Here is a 15600-nt window from a genome sequence, read left to right on the forward strand (position 1 = left end):
GTTGAGCTTGACCACCCGCCGGGGCCGCGTCAGCTCTTGGGCCTCCACTTGCTTCGCATCCGCTTGGTTCCCATTACGATGGCGGACAAGGTACCGGACACCGAGTCGCCTATGAGCGAAGACAAGCTGTGCATCGAAATGCTGGGTGCTGGTCAAGAAGTGGGCCGGAGCTGTTGTGTTATTACATTCAAGGGTGCGTAATTATGGTGCTAACGGAAGGTTTTACGATCGTGTGTGATGCTGGCGTTCATCCTGCACATACGGGCCTGACGGCGTTGCCGTTTATTGATAACTTGGACTGGAGTACCGTGGATGCTCTGCTGATCACCCATTTTCATCTGGATCACGCTGCGGCGCTAACGTACATTATGGAAAAGACTAACTTTTGTGACGGCAAAGGCAAGGTGTACATGACCCATCCTACCAAGGCTATTTACCGTTTTCTTATGTCCGACTTTGTGCGCATATCAAATGCTGGTTCAGATCGTATGCTGTTCGATGAATCTGAGATGCTCGCCTCTTGGCGTCAGATCGAGGCGGTCGACTATCACCAAGAGGTGGTGTTGGGCGGTGGATTCCGGTTCACCCCCTACCATGCCGGACATGTGCTCGGCGCCTGTATGTTTATGATCGAAATGGCAGGCTTGCGCGTGCTTTATACGGGCGATTATAGCCGCGAAGAAGACCGGCATCTTGTTCAGGCCGAAGTGCCACCCGTCCGGCCTGACGTGCTGATCTGCGAGAGCACATACGGCACTCAGAGTCTGGAGCCGCGACTCGACAAGGAGATGCGCTTCACCGCCTTGATACACAGTATTATCAATCGTGGTGGACGCGTTTTACTGCCCGTGTTTGTGTTAGGCCGTGCTCAAGAGTTGTTGCTCTTACTTGACGAGTACTGGGAAGCCCATCCTGAGCTGCATTCTGTTCCGATTTACTACGCTTCATCGCTTGCGCGGAAATGCATGTCCATCTACCAAACATATATTCACACGATGAATCAACACATCCGGACGCGTTTTCACCGGCGCGACAACCCATTTGTGTTCAAGCACGTAAGCAACCTACGCAGCCTCGACAAATTCGACGACAAGGGCCCTTGTGTGATGATGGCCAGTCCTGGATTCATGCAAAGTGGTATATCGCGTGAACTACTTGAGCGATGGGCGCCAGACAAGCGAAATGGTGTGATTGTGAGTGGGTACTCGGTCGAAGGTACCATGGCACGAGATATCCTCAGTGATCCGGACGACATTGTCGCGATGAATGGCCAGCGCATCCCCCGCCGCATGTCAGTGGACTATATCTCGTTTTCGGCGCACGTCGACTATACGCAAAACTCGCGCTTTATTGATCAAGTGAAGGCGAAGCATGTGGTGCTTGTGCATGGTGAACTCAAAAATATGACGGGTCTACGTGCTGCCTTGCAAAGTCGGTACTCGGATCGTGAAGAGGACGTCAACATTTATATGCCCCGTAACTGTGAGCCCCTGTATTTGTCATTTCGTGCCGATCGTACAGCGAAGGTCATTGGCTCCCTGGCAAAACATCCGCCTAAAGCGAACGAAACGATCGATGGCCTGCTCGTCGCCAAGGACTTTTCATACACGGTTCTCGCCCCCGAAGATCTGACCGAATTTACTGGTTTGAGTACAAGCACCATTGTACAAAGGCAGCGTGTTGCCCTGAATGTGGGCTGGGAGCTTGCACGATGGCATCTTGAAGGCATGTATGGTCGTGTCGACGAGGGTGTCGATGAGCAAGGCTACCGATGCATGCGCATAATGAGCGTGGTTGACATTAAGCAGGTGCGCCAAGATATGCTCGTACTAGAATGGGAGTCGAGTGTGTCAAACGACATGGTCGCCGACTCGGTGATGGCCCTACTACTCAGCATTGACAGTTGCCCCGCCACAGTGAAGATGACGATGCACGATCACGTCTGCCAACACGCAGCGCCACCACCCCCCTCGGGCGAGTCACATATCAATACGCTGGAATCGCTCTTTGCTGTACTTGAGGCGCACTTTGGCGACGTGGAAATGCTGGACATTGGGAACTGCGCTCATGAAGAGGTGCCCAACGATGCGAGTCCTACCGATCGCCTATGTGCTACGATTCCTTCGCCAGTGCGCCCAGGTGTCAAGGTGGCCTTGGACGATGAGCCGGCCATTGTATCGCTGGATGACATGGTCGTATACTGCGAAACTGAATCCCTCAAGCACCGTGTCGAGCGTCTCGTTGCCATGGTGCGCTCCGCGAGCACACCCATCGTGGACGCCTTTCATCTCACGCCGGCATGCTCATCCATGCTCTTCCAGGGTAAGCACAACCAAGTCAAACTAGAGCAAAATGATACGAAGGATATACCCCGCATGCAAATTACACAATAGTTCTATAGCAGACGTACTGTACGTCGCTCACGATCACCTGCGAGCTGCACAGTGCCCTCGGCCTCGAGTGCCTGCAATGCCTCATTGAGCTCTGCGGGCTCCACCATCACAGAACTCTGCTCGCGGATCGAATGCAGCAGCTCTGTGACACGCACGGGTCGAGATTGGCCGCCACCCTGAGCCAAGGTCTGAATCACCGACAACAACTCGTTCTTCATGTCGCCCGCGATCCGCCGCTGGTGCAAGGAGCGACCGGTGGCTAAGAGATCCAAATCGATGAGACCAGTCGTGGGGTCCGTGGCACTCGACTTGGCTGCTTCGCGGATCAGTCGATTCGCCTCGTCCACATCCGCCGCCGTTACGACAGTGGAAAGCCGCATGCGCGCATGGGCTTCAGAGAGACGGATCATGCTTTCTAATTGTCGCGTGGTCGCTGTGATACGGCGCTCGGTACTGCGTGGATCTTCACCAGCCTTGCGGAGCTCGACGTATCGACGCGCTAGCAAGTCGCTGGCCTCAGCAGTCAAGACAGGGGCAACGTTTTCACGCGCGTACGAAATGTAGGAGGTCAGCAGTTCAATCGGAATCACATCGCTTCCACCACTCTCTGGCGCATCATCGAGATAAAGTCCGACCAAATGGCGTGCCAAACGCCGATCCGTGGCCTCTTGAATTTGATCTAGAACCAAGTACACCAAATCGAAACGACTGAGTAGCGTCGGCGGCAAGTCAATGTTTTTGGTGATGGGCAAATGCGGATCATACTTGGACCCAATTGGATTCGCTGCGGCCAGCACAGACGTTCGAGCATTGAGGGTGGTGATGATGCCGGCCTTGGCCACAGACACAGTCTGTTGCTCCATGACCTCATGAAGTACGCTGCGCGTTGCATCAGGCATCTTGTCAAATTCGTCGATACAACATACACCACCATCTGAAAGCACAAGCGCCCCGCTTTCCAGCACAAGTTGCTTGGTATCAGGATCGCGTGTCACATAGGCCGTCAGACCCACAGCCGACGAGCCCTTGCCGGACACATACATTCCACGCGGTGCAATCTTGTGCACGTACTGGAGCATCTGACTCTTAGACGTACCAGGGTCACCGACAATCAGTACATTGATATCACCTCGGTACCTAGGGCCATCATGGCCATCACCCGTCGTAATCGACTTGTTTGTTCCACCAAACAACTGCAGTAAAACGCCCTTTTTCATATCCTCCATCTCATAGATGCTTGGAGCTAGGCTGCGAGCCAGCAACTCGTATACGTCGCTGCGCTCAGAGAGCCGTTGAATCTGATCCTGCATTTCTTCGCTGGGAAAAAGGGACATGCGCCCGCTCGCAGGAAGCTGCGAGGATGGTGCATCGCCAGCCACATGGCTGTCCGAATCCACCATCTCGCCCTCATCTTCGCCTCCCACACCAAGTGCATGTGTGTCCACCAACTCACGCGTCGAGCCATCCATGAACAAACGCCTACTGCTGTTGAGCCTGACATGCACCACGTCCACATATGTCTTGAACAGGCTCTTAAGCGTGCGCTGCCGAGGATTTAGGCGGACCGGCATGCTGCGGAAAATGCCCGTGACTTCAATGCGGTCACCGGGTTTGCATCGATTCGCCATCTCGTCGTAGACACACAAACTAATGGAATGAGGCGTCTGTCCGTCGGGAACGACATCAGGGGTTTCTTGAAGTCGAATGATCTGGCGATCGGCAAACTCACATCGGTTGTGGATCAGCGAGAGGGATCCAAGTTGGTTGCACATGTCACGCGGACATCGCTGCGGCTCGGTGATCCGACCGCGATCAATCTCTACCTGCACAGTATGATGGCATACTGAGCAACGGAAGAACGCCACTTTCATGTCAGGAATGATGGACGATACACGGATGACGAGGCCGCGAACGACCGTAAGTTTATCGATATCTGAGGGATTCAAGTCCCGCATGTTGGTGCTTTTGCCGCCGTATGGTCGAACTTTGTATAGCATACTCTCGATGAGATCCATCTGTTCACGCAGCGTGTCCACTTCATAATTTGTTAGGCTAGAGCGCAAATCTTCTTCCGCAAGCACAAGCATCTGCTCCTTGAGGACTGTATCCATGATGGGCACCACTTCCTGAGGGTACCGAATTACCTGCAAAGCCAATTTCTTGGATGGGGGAAAAGCCGCCAAATCGCGGATACTTAGGTTCAAATTGGGTATATGGGTTCGACGCATTTGACGCATATAGTCCTCATACAACAGCAGCTCACCATCCATGTGTGGCAACTGTGCTTGGGGAAGACCATGTGACCTAACATAAGCCCAACGATACTTGAGACGAAAACCACGTAGGAACGTCTGGAATAACTGCATAGTCTCACCCACCGAGACATTCGTACCCCAAATTACCTTGAGCATATTTTGCTGAGGCTGTGCATACTGCGCATCATCCTCCGATGTGCCATGCGAAAAAACAAGATCGTCACTAGCATGGGAGGACGATCGTGGAGCACGTTCCGACTCAGATCCATTAGCTGCGGGAGTCAATCCTTGATGCATACGCCATGGAAGCACAGACGGTGAGCTAAGAGCAACAGAAAACGATTGAATATCGCCTCGCCGACTGCGGTGCGGCGTCGAACTTGTAGATGGAGGGAAAAAGAGCGGCTCAGCGTCACCAGACTGGCTAGATGTCGTTGACATCGGTCCGTGTCGACGTCGTGCCAGAGGTGTGCGCTGCGATATTTGCGAAACAGCAGGAGAGGACGTTGGAAAGTGCAGGGGTGATCCCACACCACTCACCACTGCCACGGTCAGCAAAACGTCGCGTGACGCATTTACATACCTGAGGAAGAATCCGAAGGCGCTGCTCGCTCATGCATGCTCGGATGCACAGGACTACTCGAAGGAAGTCCAAGCGAAGATGATGCATCACGACCATGCTGCGATTGAGGAGACGCGTCGTCGCGACGCGACATTCTCTCACTTACGTGGCTGCTGCGCAACGCGCCGATCGATACGTCGCCGCCGTTCCGGACCTGAATCACGTGACATACCCAGGCTGCGCGCGTTCAGCCCAACTCTGGGAAGGCTGTCAACGCTGTACTTCGGCATGTCAGTCGCTCAGGCTGTCGGACAGCAGGCGCCTACACGGACGCATCTCACTCTCAAGGGTTCCACAACGCTTGTGCATGAATTTTTCAATTATTCGGTACAGAGCATATTGTATCAGCGCTCTATTTACCCCTCTGATGACTTTCGTACCATCAAAAAGTTTGGCCTACAAATGCTCGCGACGACGGACGAAGACCTGGCTGACTATCTGGACCGGGCCATGCAACAACTAAAAAAATGGCTTGAACAAGGCAAAGTGCGTCGTTTGGTCGTGGCCATTGTTGAAAAAGAAACTCAGGAGACTGTTGAACGCTGGCAATTTGACATTGAAGTGTTGAACGAAGGCATGGCGGAATCAGACGTTCCCAAAAGCGATGATGCGATACCCAAATCACTCCGCAAGACGGATGCACAGGTCAAGGCAGAAATGGCTGCCATTATCAAACAAATAACTGCGAGCTGTACGTTTTTGCCGGTGCTGGAGGAACCATGCGCGTTCCAAATTTTGGCCTACACGGACCGTGATGTTGAAGTTCCGGTGGAATGGTCAGATTCTCACGCTCGTCTTATTGCTGAGGGCAAGGCTGAACAGGTCAAACTGCGCAGCTTTTCTACACATGTCCACCGCGTCGATGCGATGGTGGCATACAGGCGCGAAGACGACATATAAATGTACAATAGTTCTATATTACATGCCATGCACTACGTCATCATTGTCATGATCATTATGTGATGCATCTGTTGTCGCGGACGTGATCAAAGACAGGATTTCGCGCCGGCCTAAGACTGTCCAACGAGGCATCCATTGCGGCTCGATGTGTGGCCATACAGCCTGTTCCGAATAAAGCTCGATAAACTCCTGGTCCATGCTGCGAGATTTAGGATAGCTAAAGCGACGATATTCATCGAAAATGGTGGTGAGTGACCATTGTTGCAGTTTGCGCAAGCAGCCAATTAGACAGCCTGTCCTATGCTTGCCCTTGTTGCAGTGGATCAACATGGGGTGATTTCGCCTGTCCAGGATTGTAGCAAGTGCTGCTGTGATGGTCTGACTAGGAATCTGTACAAAAGGTTCTTTGTTACCGGGGATTCCGTACTGAAAGAACCGGATACCATTTTCATCCAAAAATTGAATGTTCTGTTCGGGGTAATCTTCAAGAATAAGCGTCAAAACGCTTCGTAGGCCTAGCGTCTTCAGGAAGGGGAAGTGTTTCTTTTTGGGAAAGCTGCTCCGGTATACCCATGAGTTGACCATGGCAAAATTGTCAGGTGGAATCAACTCCTCACTAGGCACGAATGCACTTTTTGTTGGACTCATATTTTTCGAATCTTGATCGGACTTTTCGTCAGAGTCACAGTTGGAAACGTCCGCTCCCTGTCGTGGGGACTGCGTTTTAGCGTCATTTTCCGATAAGATGCGGTGTAAGAATTCGAGATGTTTTGGTGGTTTAGGCACATCCACATCATCGTCTGGTCTGCGGCACAAAAGAGCAGTGTAATCCATAGTGGGTTCAGATGCAAACTGCATGGCAGGATCTACATGGCCGGCCATGGCACCGCCGCCGCACGTCGCTCCGACCGTGACAGCGTGAGGAGGCGTGGGGATTCGCTCCGCGTGATGGCCATGCACGTGATTCGGCCGAGATCTATTTATAAAGACCTAATAGGCAATCATGCATGTAAGGCCAACAATGCGGTCCTGCCCCGCCGTTTGTGCCCGGACGAGTTCGGAAACGGCTTGTTGTTTTGCACGGCGGTGGACGACGACCCTCTTGATTAATATGCTTTCCATGTTCCGCCAGATGGTGACGTCTCAGAGCTCGCGCCTCGCGCGCACGTCTATGACCCGTGGATATGCCTCGCAGTCGGGCAACGGTGCCGTGCAGGGCTTGTCCGAGCGTGCCCAGGCGATCGGCGCATCAGTGCTCAAGGTTGCTGAGCGTGCTCTTGGCTCGTACGCCGAGCCCGTGATGTACAACCTCAAGGTGGCTGGCTCGATTGCTAAGCAGGTGTACATTGCTGAGAAGCTGGCTCCCCCTACGAGCCTGTCGCAGATCCAGGCAGCATACCGTCAGATCTGGGCCTGCGTCTCGAAGGCCTCGTGGTGGACTCACTCGCTCCCTGCCGGTGAATGGCGCAAGGTTGCCGTGTACGGCGTGGAGGCTATTGGTATCTTTTCGATCGGCGAGATTGTACGTTGAAGGAACTAACCAGTTTTCAGATCGGCAAGCGCAAGCTCGTGGGCTACAGAATCAAGGAGCATGGCCCAGCTCACCACTAAGCTATCCTTACTCAAAATAGCCCTCTTTGACTAGCGTAATACAGTCATGGTCACGTCCCCATAGACCTATTGGGTCTTGGCGTGTGCGGGTGTCGTAGCATGCATCCTGCGCGTCGTGCGTGCCAGCATATCCAGCATGATCACGCCTGGAAACAGCATAAATGGAATATAGTTTCTAGGTGAGTCGACCATACGCAACGTACTGCAAGATAAACGACAAATTTTCTGGAGCCAGGTGCACGCGTTCCTCACCCATCGTCACCATCGCAATGCACTGCAGCGTGGTGAAGCATGCGATAGCGCCATACGCAATTAGTAGCGGATAACCACGGGGATCATTGCTCCAAAAGACATAGAGGCCTACCACAAAGGCGGGCACTTGGAGCACAAACTCGCTCAAAAGTGACATTCGGAACCACGCGTACCTTGGCTGCCAAGCATTGGGCACGAGCGGGTCGCGACTCTTTACGAGGTAGTCTTGCAATACGCGCTGCAGGACGGTAGGAACGTACTCAGCGGGCACAAGTCCCTGGACTGTACACGTAAGAGATTCTGCATCACGTACTATCCACACATAGACTAGCAATCAGATGCAATGCAAAGAAGGTAAAGTACATCGAGTCAATGGGGCGCTTCCATAAGGGCACATGCGTCGTCCTAGTCATGGTGCACCGGAGCGAAGTACGAATCCTCCACAACCTGAGGGTGGTTACGACTTACGACCCTCGGTACTGGAGGCGACACGGTCTGTGCGGGCCGCCATGATAAAGTCGTTCTCGTGCAGACCTTGCAGGGCATGGCTCCACCACCACACGGCTACGCTGCCCCATTCCAGCAAGATGGCGGGGTGATGTCCCTGAGCGTCTGCTACCTTTCCGAGCTGACTTGCAAACGTTGACGCCGTGGCGAAGTTGCGAAATCGAAACACTTTTTGGAGGGCAAGTGGTACCGGCGACGATTCGCCCACTTGGGGCTGCGGTGCCAGCGTCCAGCCAGGCTCGAGCTGCTGGATCTTGGTACGCGTCTCTTCGGCAGTGAGTGCCTTCAGACCAAGTTCGCGAATGGCCTTTTTTGAGCAAGGTACGCATTGTGCATCAGCCCACTGCGTCGACATGAATCGGATCGAACGTAACGTGGATGGGATGTGCAGCAAGGACCGAGAAATCATTGGTCAAGGCGTAGGAAATCGCGTCGCTCGACTTGCTGTTCTCCACCTGCAGCCATGTCGTATTTTCTGACGCACTTGCCCACAGGTACGTGACCAGACTCTGACCATGCAGGCTGGCATGTCGATCAGGCCATTTTATCTGAAGAAGACCGCGTCGTGGTTCTGCGATTTGGACATGACTGGGATGAAACCTGTATGGTAATGGACGAGACACTCTTTGGTGTGTCCGAGCGCGTCAAAAACTTTGCCGTCGTGTACCTGGTCGACACGACTCAGGTGCCCGACTTTAACAAGATGTACGAGCTCTATGATCCGTGCACTGTTATGTTTTTCTACAGGAACAAGCATATTATGATCGATCTTGGCACAGGTAATAATAACAAAATCAACTGGGCCATCGACAGCAAGCAAGAAATGATTGATCTCATCGAGACAGTGTACCGCGGCGCATCCAAGGGACGCGGTCTCGTTGTTAGCCCCAAAGACTACTCCACTCGATACAGCTACTAACGATCCTACCATGCATCCACTTCCCATTCTTCATCTGTGCCTGGGCCTTGATCGTCATCGACGCCTCCGTACACATCATACAGCGTCTCGAGCGTCTCACGCACATCCACCAATACATCACGATCATCTTTTTCCATACCATACATGCTCAGCGGCGCGTGTCCCTGTAGAACGTCAAGCGTGAACGACCGTGCCTCTTTAATGATGCATCTCATTTCCGGTGACGTACGCAGAGATGAAATGCACGGCATCGACGTAACGTTGACTTTCTCGTCGCCTGCCCATGGGCGTCCATCGCTGGTGACGCCATGCAAAATGGAAGGATATGTCGGCTCGATAGGGTATGCCATAGGCACGAACGTGCGCGAAACAAAAGGCTCGCTTAGAGGGTATTCATGAGCCAAGGCATCCATCGTAGGCTGTTCCGCTTTACTATCCGCATCACGGGCCACCACCGCTTCGGCGTAAGGCGTGGCGCCAGGATCGCTAGCATTCGCCCAAGGCATCGATGCATCCCACCAAGCGTCCCGGAGTCGCTTAGCCGCGGCTGGCACGCGATCAGGAGGCGAATGAGCTATGCCCCGCTGAGCCAGCATGGCTTGGAGTAGTGCGTCCATAGGATCTGGGCGCTCCTCAGCTAAAAGTGGTGTCGGCATGCAGCCACCCAGTTGAGCAAATCGAGTATCACCATGCCACTGCAAACGCATACGAAGTGTGTGCATAGAGTCGGTGCGGTGCATAAGACGTTGTGGAAGAGTGGCCGTCTCTAAGAGCGTCGATAGAACAGCACTCCTATGCAAGTCATTCGCATCGGAGCGTACATGCGGCCATGGTGTTGGTTCTTCCATCGCAACTGGCGTCACGAGATGAGCATACTCCAATGCACGCACGAGAGACAGCACCTGATTCATAGCCGTGTAACGCGTGTTCGCATGGTCGATACGCTGTGACAGCAGCGTCAGATGCCGCTCAGTCTTGGGGTATTCATCAGCGAGCATATCTAGGTACGTGCACACAATACCACCGTAGGCATCGTATGCCGAGGCACTGAGTTGAAAGCCCTGCATGAGGTCAGTATCTTCTGTCCACCATCGGAGCGTATCTTCAGTGATGCGCTGTTCATCATCCATGGCGCGAGCAATGGCTTGACCCTGCGCAAAAGTTTCGAGTGTCGGATTTTGAGTATCTGTACCCATATTCGAGAGGAAAGAGCTGCCGTACAGCGACGACGCTGATACCGTCACGAGCGACTTGGGGTGGAACAGCGTTTGTGCTAGGTCCGTCCAGTAAGAGCGATTTGTCTCTCCCTGATGCGTCTGGATAACTTCGCCGTCGAACGCCTCGTCTGGGCCTGGATCATATAGCTCGTGTATCTTGCTGAGGTGCCCAAACTCTTCACGCACATCAAAGAGCAGAGCGCGTGGCGAGTACGTGTCCAAACCATCCACACCCAGTCCCGCCTTGAACGACACATCATGCTCTACGAGCGGGGGTGGCGCATCAGGACCGTAGTCAAAGTAGGCCTGCTGTGCGTTCCAATAATGTGCCGCCACATAGTTGGCGGGCGTGCCGAATGACAGGGACACAATTTCTTTTGGACGCGTCATGGCAAGTGGAGTAGGGGTCTCGTTGGACCATGTCGGAATGGCACCGACTCGGTGAGGCATACTACCGCCGAACCGTGCTGTATGACCTTGCATGGTCGACCAGCCATTTGGATGGATTCATGGTGGCCATGTCAATGGACGCCGGGCTCATTGCCTTGACTCGTGATCCGCACCAGCTTGTTGCGGTCAGTGACAATGCGTTCGATCACAACATCCAGATATTCACCGGCGCGGGCCAGCTTTTCGAGATATTGCGATGGGATGTGACGGCACGTATCGTGGCTATCGGATTTACTTGGCACGACGAGCTCGTAGTCGTTTCAGATGATGGACAAGTGCGGCTGTACACGTGGCTCGTCCCAACCTACCAGCAGGACACGCCGTGCCTCGAGGCGACCCCGACGTCTTATTATCATGCGTTTTCACTCGGCGACGAGGCGGCTGAATACGGGATCGCTCGCGTCCTCATCCAACCACGTCGACTATGGGCACTTCTTCGGAATGGTATGGTCGTGGACGCGTCTTTCTCTCACACAGATGTGTGGCCCGACGAGGCGCCCACGCTGGATGTGCATGTGATCCCGCCACTGTGCACATCCAAGCCGCATCTCTGTGCGTGGGCGCCCAACCACCAGCAACTTCTTTTATGCACAGACACAGGTGCCTGGGCGCTGGAGCAGGAGCACTCGTACGCGTCCCTGCCCGTTACGCAGCCCATACTCGGTGCCAGCTACAGCCTGCAGGGCAAATACGTCGCATGGCTGGATGAGCATCAGCAGCTGCATGTGGACACAGCTGACTTTTCGCGACAGCTGCGCACGTACGATCTTCGAACGTCACAAGCGTACCAGGCGGCTCCGATGGCGCTGCGTGCGGGACCCCTTCTCGATGACGACAGCTTGTTCGGCCAAAAGCTCGATAAAGGCGGCCTCGGCGGATCAGGCGTCTATGCCATGGCATGGTGCAAGGACAATGCTGTAGCACTTGCTATGTATGAGCACATACTCTTGCTGGGACCGTATGAAGAGCCCTTGGTATTCCATGTGCGTGGCATTCCCCATATTTACAGCAGCCCCGATGGTCTGCATGTGGTGCACATCGATGCACATGAGCATATGGCACTGGCTGAGGCTCCGACATTGGCCGCACTTCGGCCTGGCTCGACACACACCGCGGCTATACTCCTCGATGCGTCCCGAATGGCTCAGCAGCATAGTCCGCAAGCCTATGAGGCTGTGCGAGCCATCCAAGACAGCCTTGAAGAGGCCGTTCAAGCATGTATCGAGGCCGCGACGCTGGAATGGCATGCATCTACGCAGCAAGCGCTCCTCCAAGCGGCGCTGTTCGGCCGCACCTTCCTTGATACATATGATCCAGCGCGCATGCTTCAAGTGTCTAGCATGTTGCGCATCTTGCATGCGGTACGCAGCCCGTCTATCGGCATTCCTGCTGCGTATGACGAGTCAGTTTCGTTGATCTTATACCGTCTCGCCTCGCGAAACCAACACAAACTCGCGGTGCAAATCTGCACGTTCCTGGGCATCCGTGCTGACCCCGTGCTCAAGCACTGGCTGCGTGCCAAGGTGGCACGGGCGCGTCCTATCCGGGGAAATGAGCAACTCGCGCATGTCATCATGGACAAGTTCCAGGCAGCCAGCGCCGTGAACTACGCGGACATGGCGCGATGTGCATGGCAAGCTGGGCATCCAAAGATCGCGACCCTTCTGCTTGAGCGAGAAGTGCGTGCTCGAGAGCAGATCCCATTGCTGCTGCATATGCGGGAGCATCGCCTGGCTCTTCACAAGGCGGTGGAAAGCGGCGACACGGATTTGGTGTTCCAGGTTCTCTTCGCCCTGCAACGCACATTAGCTCGTGGCGCCTTATTCCGTACGGTCCAGTCACTCGTATGGACCGAATCATCACCGACTCCATGGGCCATGGGCCTCTGCCCACCCGCTACGCCTACCTACACCGACTTGGCGCCTCACCTGCTGGTGTCGTATGCACGTGATCAAGATCCAGGGATGCTGCACGACTTTTTCTACCAGGACGACCGGCATGCAGACATGGCGCTCATGTGCATGGATGAGGCTCAGCGCATGGATGTCTCCTCACGAGCCGAGGCTTTGCGACGTGCTCAGCGTCACTTTGATGAGGATCGTACGTGTGCATGGCCTGCACGGCTCACCGGCGAGGCATGCTCCCTGCTCGGCCTCCAAGCGGCCATCAAGTCCGAGGGCGGCGGGGACCTGGAAGGCGCGTCTCTCTATGCCACGATTCTGGCGTGCTTAGAGAATCCTGCCTTGGAATATCGCGCCGAAAAGCTTCAGCATACCTTCAGTGTGCCCAGTTCACGATACTATGGCCTGCGTGTGCGAGCCTATATCAAAACGCGCAACATACATGCTCTTACACGCCTGGTGAGCTCGCAAAAGCCACCACATGGCTACGTATATATTGTACGCGCACTCTTACAAGCAGGTCTCGTGGACGCGGCTTGTACTTTTGTCGCGAAGGGTGCTTCTGACAGGTCAAGCAAGCATCGCTTGCTCGCGTATATTGAGCGTGGACCGCACCCACCATCTGTGCGCGAGGCTCTGCAGGGTGCGTTGCCGTAGGAAAAAAAAGATACCCTCACTTACGCTCGCGTCGATAGGCGGCAAACCATGCCGGCATAAAGTCGGGTACCTCGCACTCACCACGCTCAATACGGTCAAGCGTGCACAGCAAATCGTAGTTGATCTCATCGCTCACGACCGAGTCGCGTCGGTAGGCGGGGTGCTGCTGGACAAACTGACGGATGTACGTCGCCGTCGACATAAGACGCCCATCCACGCGCATGGCGACCAAATCGAGATACCTGTTCAGGCGCTGGCGTTCCGTCTCCGACATGTTGAGTGAGTCGAGGTACGAGTGCACGAGAGGAAGCAAACCGGGCATCGTATTATCGCCTGGGCTACCATGAAAAATGTCAGCGAGCGTGTACTCCTGCGTCTGTGAGGTATGCCGACTCGAGCGGAAATGAAAACGCTGCGAATGAATTGCATCGCGCCGCTGCGCGCGCTGCATATTCACGTCCACCAGTGAAATGGGCATGCCAAAATCGACCGGCATAGTCATAATCACACGCGAGAGCAGAACGAGGAAAATACAGAACGCTGCATTCTCAAAGTCCGTGAGCTGAATCTCCATTGAGCGAAACTCGACGCGCCAGCCGGTATGGCCTCCGTGAGGCGGAGGCTTGAAGCGCATCGTCTGCCAGTTGGTCGACTGGATATTCTCAAAGTGGTCCATGGAGCGAGTATCGTCCAGGTTGATATTTTCAGAAAAAATCACAAGGGGATCACGGACAAACAGGTGTGCCATGTGCTCAGCCAACAGGGCATCAACGCCACTTTCAAGTAAGCGCTGACGTACGCGCTCATTCATCTCGAGCGGCACATCGTTCCATTCGCGCGTCGTTAGGTACGAGTCCACCGAGTCGTACCTGCTCTTCCGCAGACGCCGCCCAGCTGAATCTGAGTTATGCTGAGGTTCGCCCTCCTTGAGAGGAGCTTCACCACGCTCGATCAGGGTGCGGTCATCGACGGCGGCGCTAATCACGTTCCAACGGCAATCAACGTCGGCCAAATAGCCACGGTACACGGGGCTTGCCGCCGTAGCTGCGAGCAAGAGCGGCGTCAGAGGAATGAATTGGTCATACATGCGCTTTGCGTCGTCGATACAAGGTGCCTGGAATGTCACTTGCAGACAGCAGCAGCCCATACCAAAGCCCATCGCGTCCATGTAGATGTGGTCGGTATATGCCGCGCCGAGAGCCGCTTCCTGATCCTCCGCAAATTCATGACGGTCCCAAGGCACGCTCGGATCCACAAACGGAGTGGGGGTATGTACATCGCGAAAGAGAGGCACGTTTATACGCACTTTGGAGCCGCGGCGTTTGCGGATGTTGGCTGTAAGCGTGGGGAAGCGGACATGCTTGTTGATCAGCTCGTCCGGCAAGAAAAGTGAATGGCTCGCCTCGCCATGTGGCGCATGCGCCGGATCTGTAAAGGGCGTGTCGTGCGTACCGAGTCGTGGATACGATACAATCGCCATGGGTACCTCATTCGCCTGGAGATGCTTTCGAGCCAATTTGCGACGCAGTTCCATGTCGGGCTCGACGCGGAGTAGCTCAGCCACACTCACACCAAAAGGCTTACCGGGCGTGCTCTCCAACATGAAGCGACCATACTCAGGGTGAAAGGTGGGCCGTTCATCCGGCCGAATATCGTCAAGTTCTGTCGAGCAGCATCGATTCAGGCACTCTAAGATCTCTCCCTGCCTCAGAGAAAGCCGGGCCGTTTTGTGCTCGTGATCCAGCACGACGACCATATATTCGAGCTCGTCACCCCACAATAAAGCATCGTCTTGTCGCCCCTGCTCTTTGCGCCATGTGGACAAAAATTGCTCGATGCCATGCGTACGCACATGTTCTGACAGAGAGAGCGCGTCCTCCCACGCAAGCGGTGTGCCGAGCGACAGCAGCCCCATG

The 15600-nt window shown here is 54.6% G+C and overlaps 11 protein-coding genes across 11 annotated transcripts; 5 read left to right on the plus strand and 6 right to left on the minus strand.

Annotated features, from left to right (window-relative positions):
* Positions 1-78: 78 nt before the first annotated feature.
* On the plus strand, positions 79-2393 carry MRET_0447 (cleavage and polyadenylation specificity factor subunit 3; the record flags this gene model as incomplete). The annotated part of the gene is made up of 2 exons (XM_027627074.1): positions 79-193; positions 220-2393. 2 exons carry the CDS (start codon positions 79-81, stop codon positions 2391-2393), a joined length of 2289 nt encoding a protein of 762 aa, XP_027483002.1.
* Positions 2394-2395: 2 nt separating this feature from the next.
* Positions 2396-5364, minus strand: MRET_0448 (DNA replication licensing factor MCM4; the record flags this gene model as incomplete). The annotated part of the gene is made up of 2 exons (XM_027627075.1): positions 2396-5190; positions 5232-5364. 2 exons carry the CDS (start codon positions 5362-5364, stop codon positions 2396-2398), a joined length of 2928 nt encoding a protein of 975 aa, XP_027482995.1.
* A 134-nt stretch (positions 5365-5498) lies between these two features.
* Positions 5499-6170, plus strand: MRET_0449 (mitotic spindle assembly checkpoint protein MAD2; the record flags this gene model as incomplete). The annotated part of the gene is made up of 1 exon (XM_027627076.1): positions 5499-6170. One exon carries the CDS (start codon positions 5499-5501, stop codon positions 6168-6170), a length of 672 nt encoding a protein of 223 aa, XP_027482994.1.
* Positions 6171-6188: 18 nt separating this feature from the next.
* Positions 6189-7052, minus strand: MRET_0450 (tyrosine-protein phosphatase SIW14; the record flags this gene model as incomplete). Its single annotated transcript, XM_027627077.1, has 1 exon — positions 6189-7052. One exon carries the CDS (start codon positions 7050-7052, stop codon positions 6189-6191), a length of 864 nt encoding a protein of 287 aa, XP_027483045.1.
* A 229-nt stretch (positions 7053-7281) lies between these two features.
* On the plus strand, positions 7282-7781 carry MRET_0451 (F-type H+-transporting ATPase subunit g; the record flags this gene model as incomplete). The annotated part of the gene is made up of 2 exons (XM_027627078.1): positions 7282-7692; positions 7722-7781. The coding sequence occupies 2 exons, from the start codon at positions 7282-7284 to the stop codon at positions 7779-7781; spliced, it is 471 nt and encodes a 156-aa protein (XP_027483046.1).
* A 66-nt stretch (positions 7782-7847) lies between these two features.
* MRET_0452 (protein of unknown function (DUF2781)) lies at positions 7848-8446 on the minus strand (the record flags this gene model as incomplete). The annotated part of the gene is made up of 3 exons (XM_027627079.1): positions 7848-7956; positions 7985-8315; positions 8347-8446. 3 exons carry the CDS (start codon positions 8444-8446, stop codon positions 7848-7850), a joined length of 540 nt encoding a protein of 179 aa, XP_027483043.1.
* Positions 8447-8490: 44 nt separating this feature from the next.
* Positions 8491-8949, minus strand: MRET_0453 (4a-hydroxytetrahydrobiopterin dehydratase; the record flags this gene model as incomplete). Its single annotated transcript, XM_027627080.1, has 1 exon — positions 8491-8949. The coding sequence occupies one exon, from the start codon at positions 8947-8949 to the stop codon at positions 8491-8493; it is 459 nt and encodes a 152-aa protein (XP_027483044.1).
* A 54-nt stretch (positions 8950-9003) lies between these two features.
* MRET_0454 (U5 snRNP protein, DIM1 family) lies at positions 9004-9459 on the plus strand (the record flags this gene model as incomplete). Its single annotated transcript, XM_027627081.1, has 2 exons — positions 9004-9034; positions 9062-9459. The coding sequence occupies 2 exons, from the start codon at positions 9004-9006 to the stop codon at positions 9457-9459; spliced, it is 429 nt and encodes a 142-aa protein (XP_027483049.1).
* A 5-nt stretch (positions 9460-9464) lies between these two features.
* Positions 9465-11066, minus strand: MRET_0455 (protein DML1; the record flags this gene model as incomplete). The annotated part of the gene is made up of 1 exon (XM_027627082.1): positions 9465-11066. The coding sequence occupies one exon, from the start codon at positions 11064-11066 to the stop codon at positions 9465-9467; it is 1602 nt and encodes a 533-aa protein (XP_027483050.1).
* Positions 11067-11095: 29 nt separating this feature from the next.
* Positions 11096-13684, plus strand: MRET_0456 (vacuolar protein sorting-associated protein 16; the record flags this gene model as incomplete). The annotated part of the gene is made up of 1 exon (XM_027627083.1): positions 11096-13684. One exon carries the CDS (start codon positions 11096-11098, stop codon positions 13682-13684), a length of 2589 nt encoding a protein of 862 aa, XP_027483047.1.
* Positions 13685-13700: 16 nt separating this feature from the next.
* MRET_0457 (glutamate--cysteine ligase catalytic subunit) lies at positions 13701-15599 on the minus strand (the record flags this gene model as incomplete). Its single annotated transcript, XM_027627084.1, has 1 exon — positions 13701-15599. One exon carries the CDS (start codon positions 15597-15599, stop codon positions 13701-13703), a length of 1899 nt encoding a protein of 632 aa, XP_027483048.1.
* Position 15600: the final 1 nt, after the last annotated feature.

This window comes from Malassezia restricta, chromosome I (assembly GCF_003290485.1).
Source record: "Malassezia restricta chromosome I, complete sequence".
Classification (NCBI taxonomy): domain Eukaryota; kingdom Fungi; phylum Basidiomycota; class Malasseziomycetes; order Malasseziales; family Malasseziaceae; genus Malassezia; species Malassezia restricta.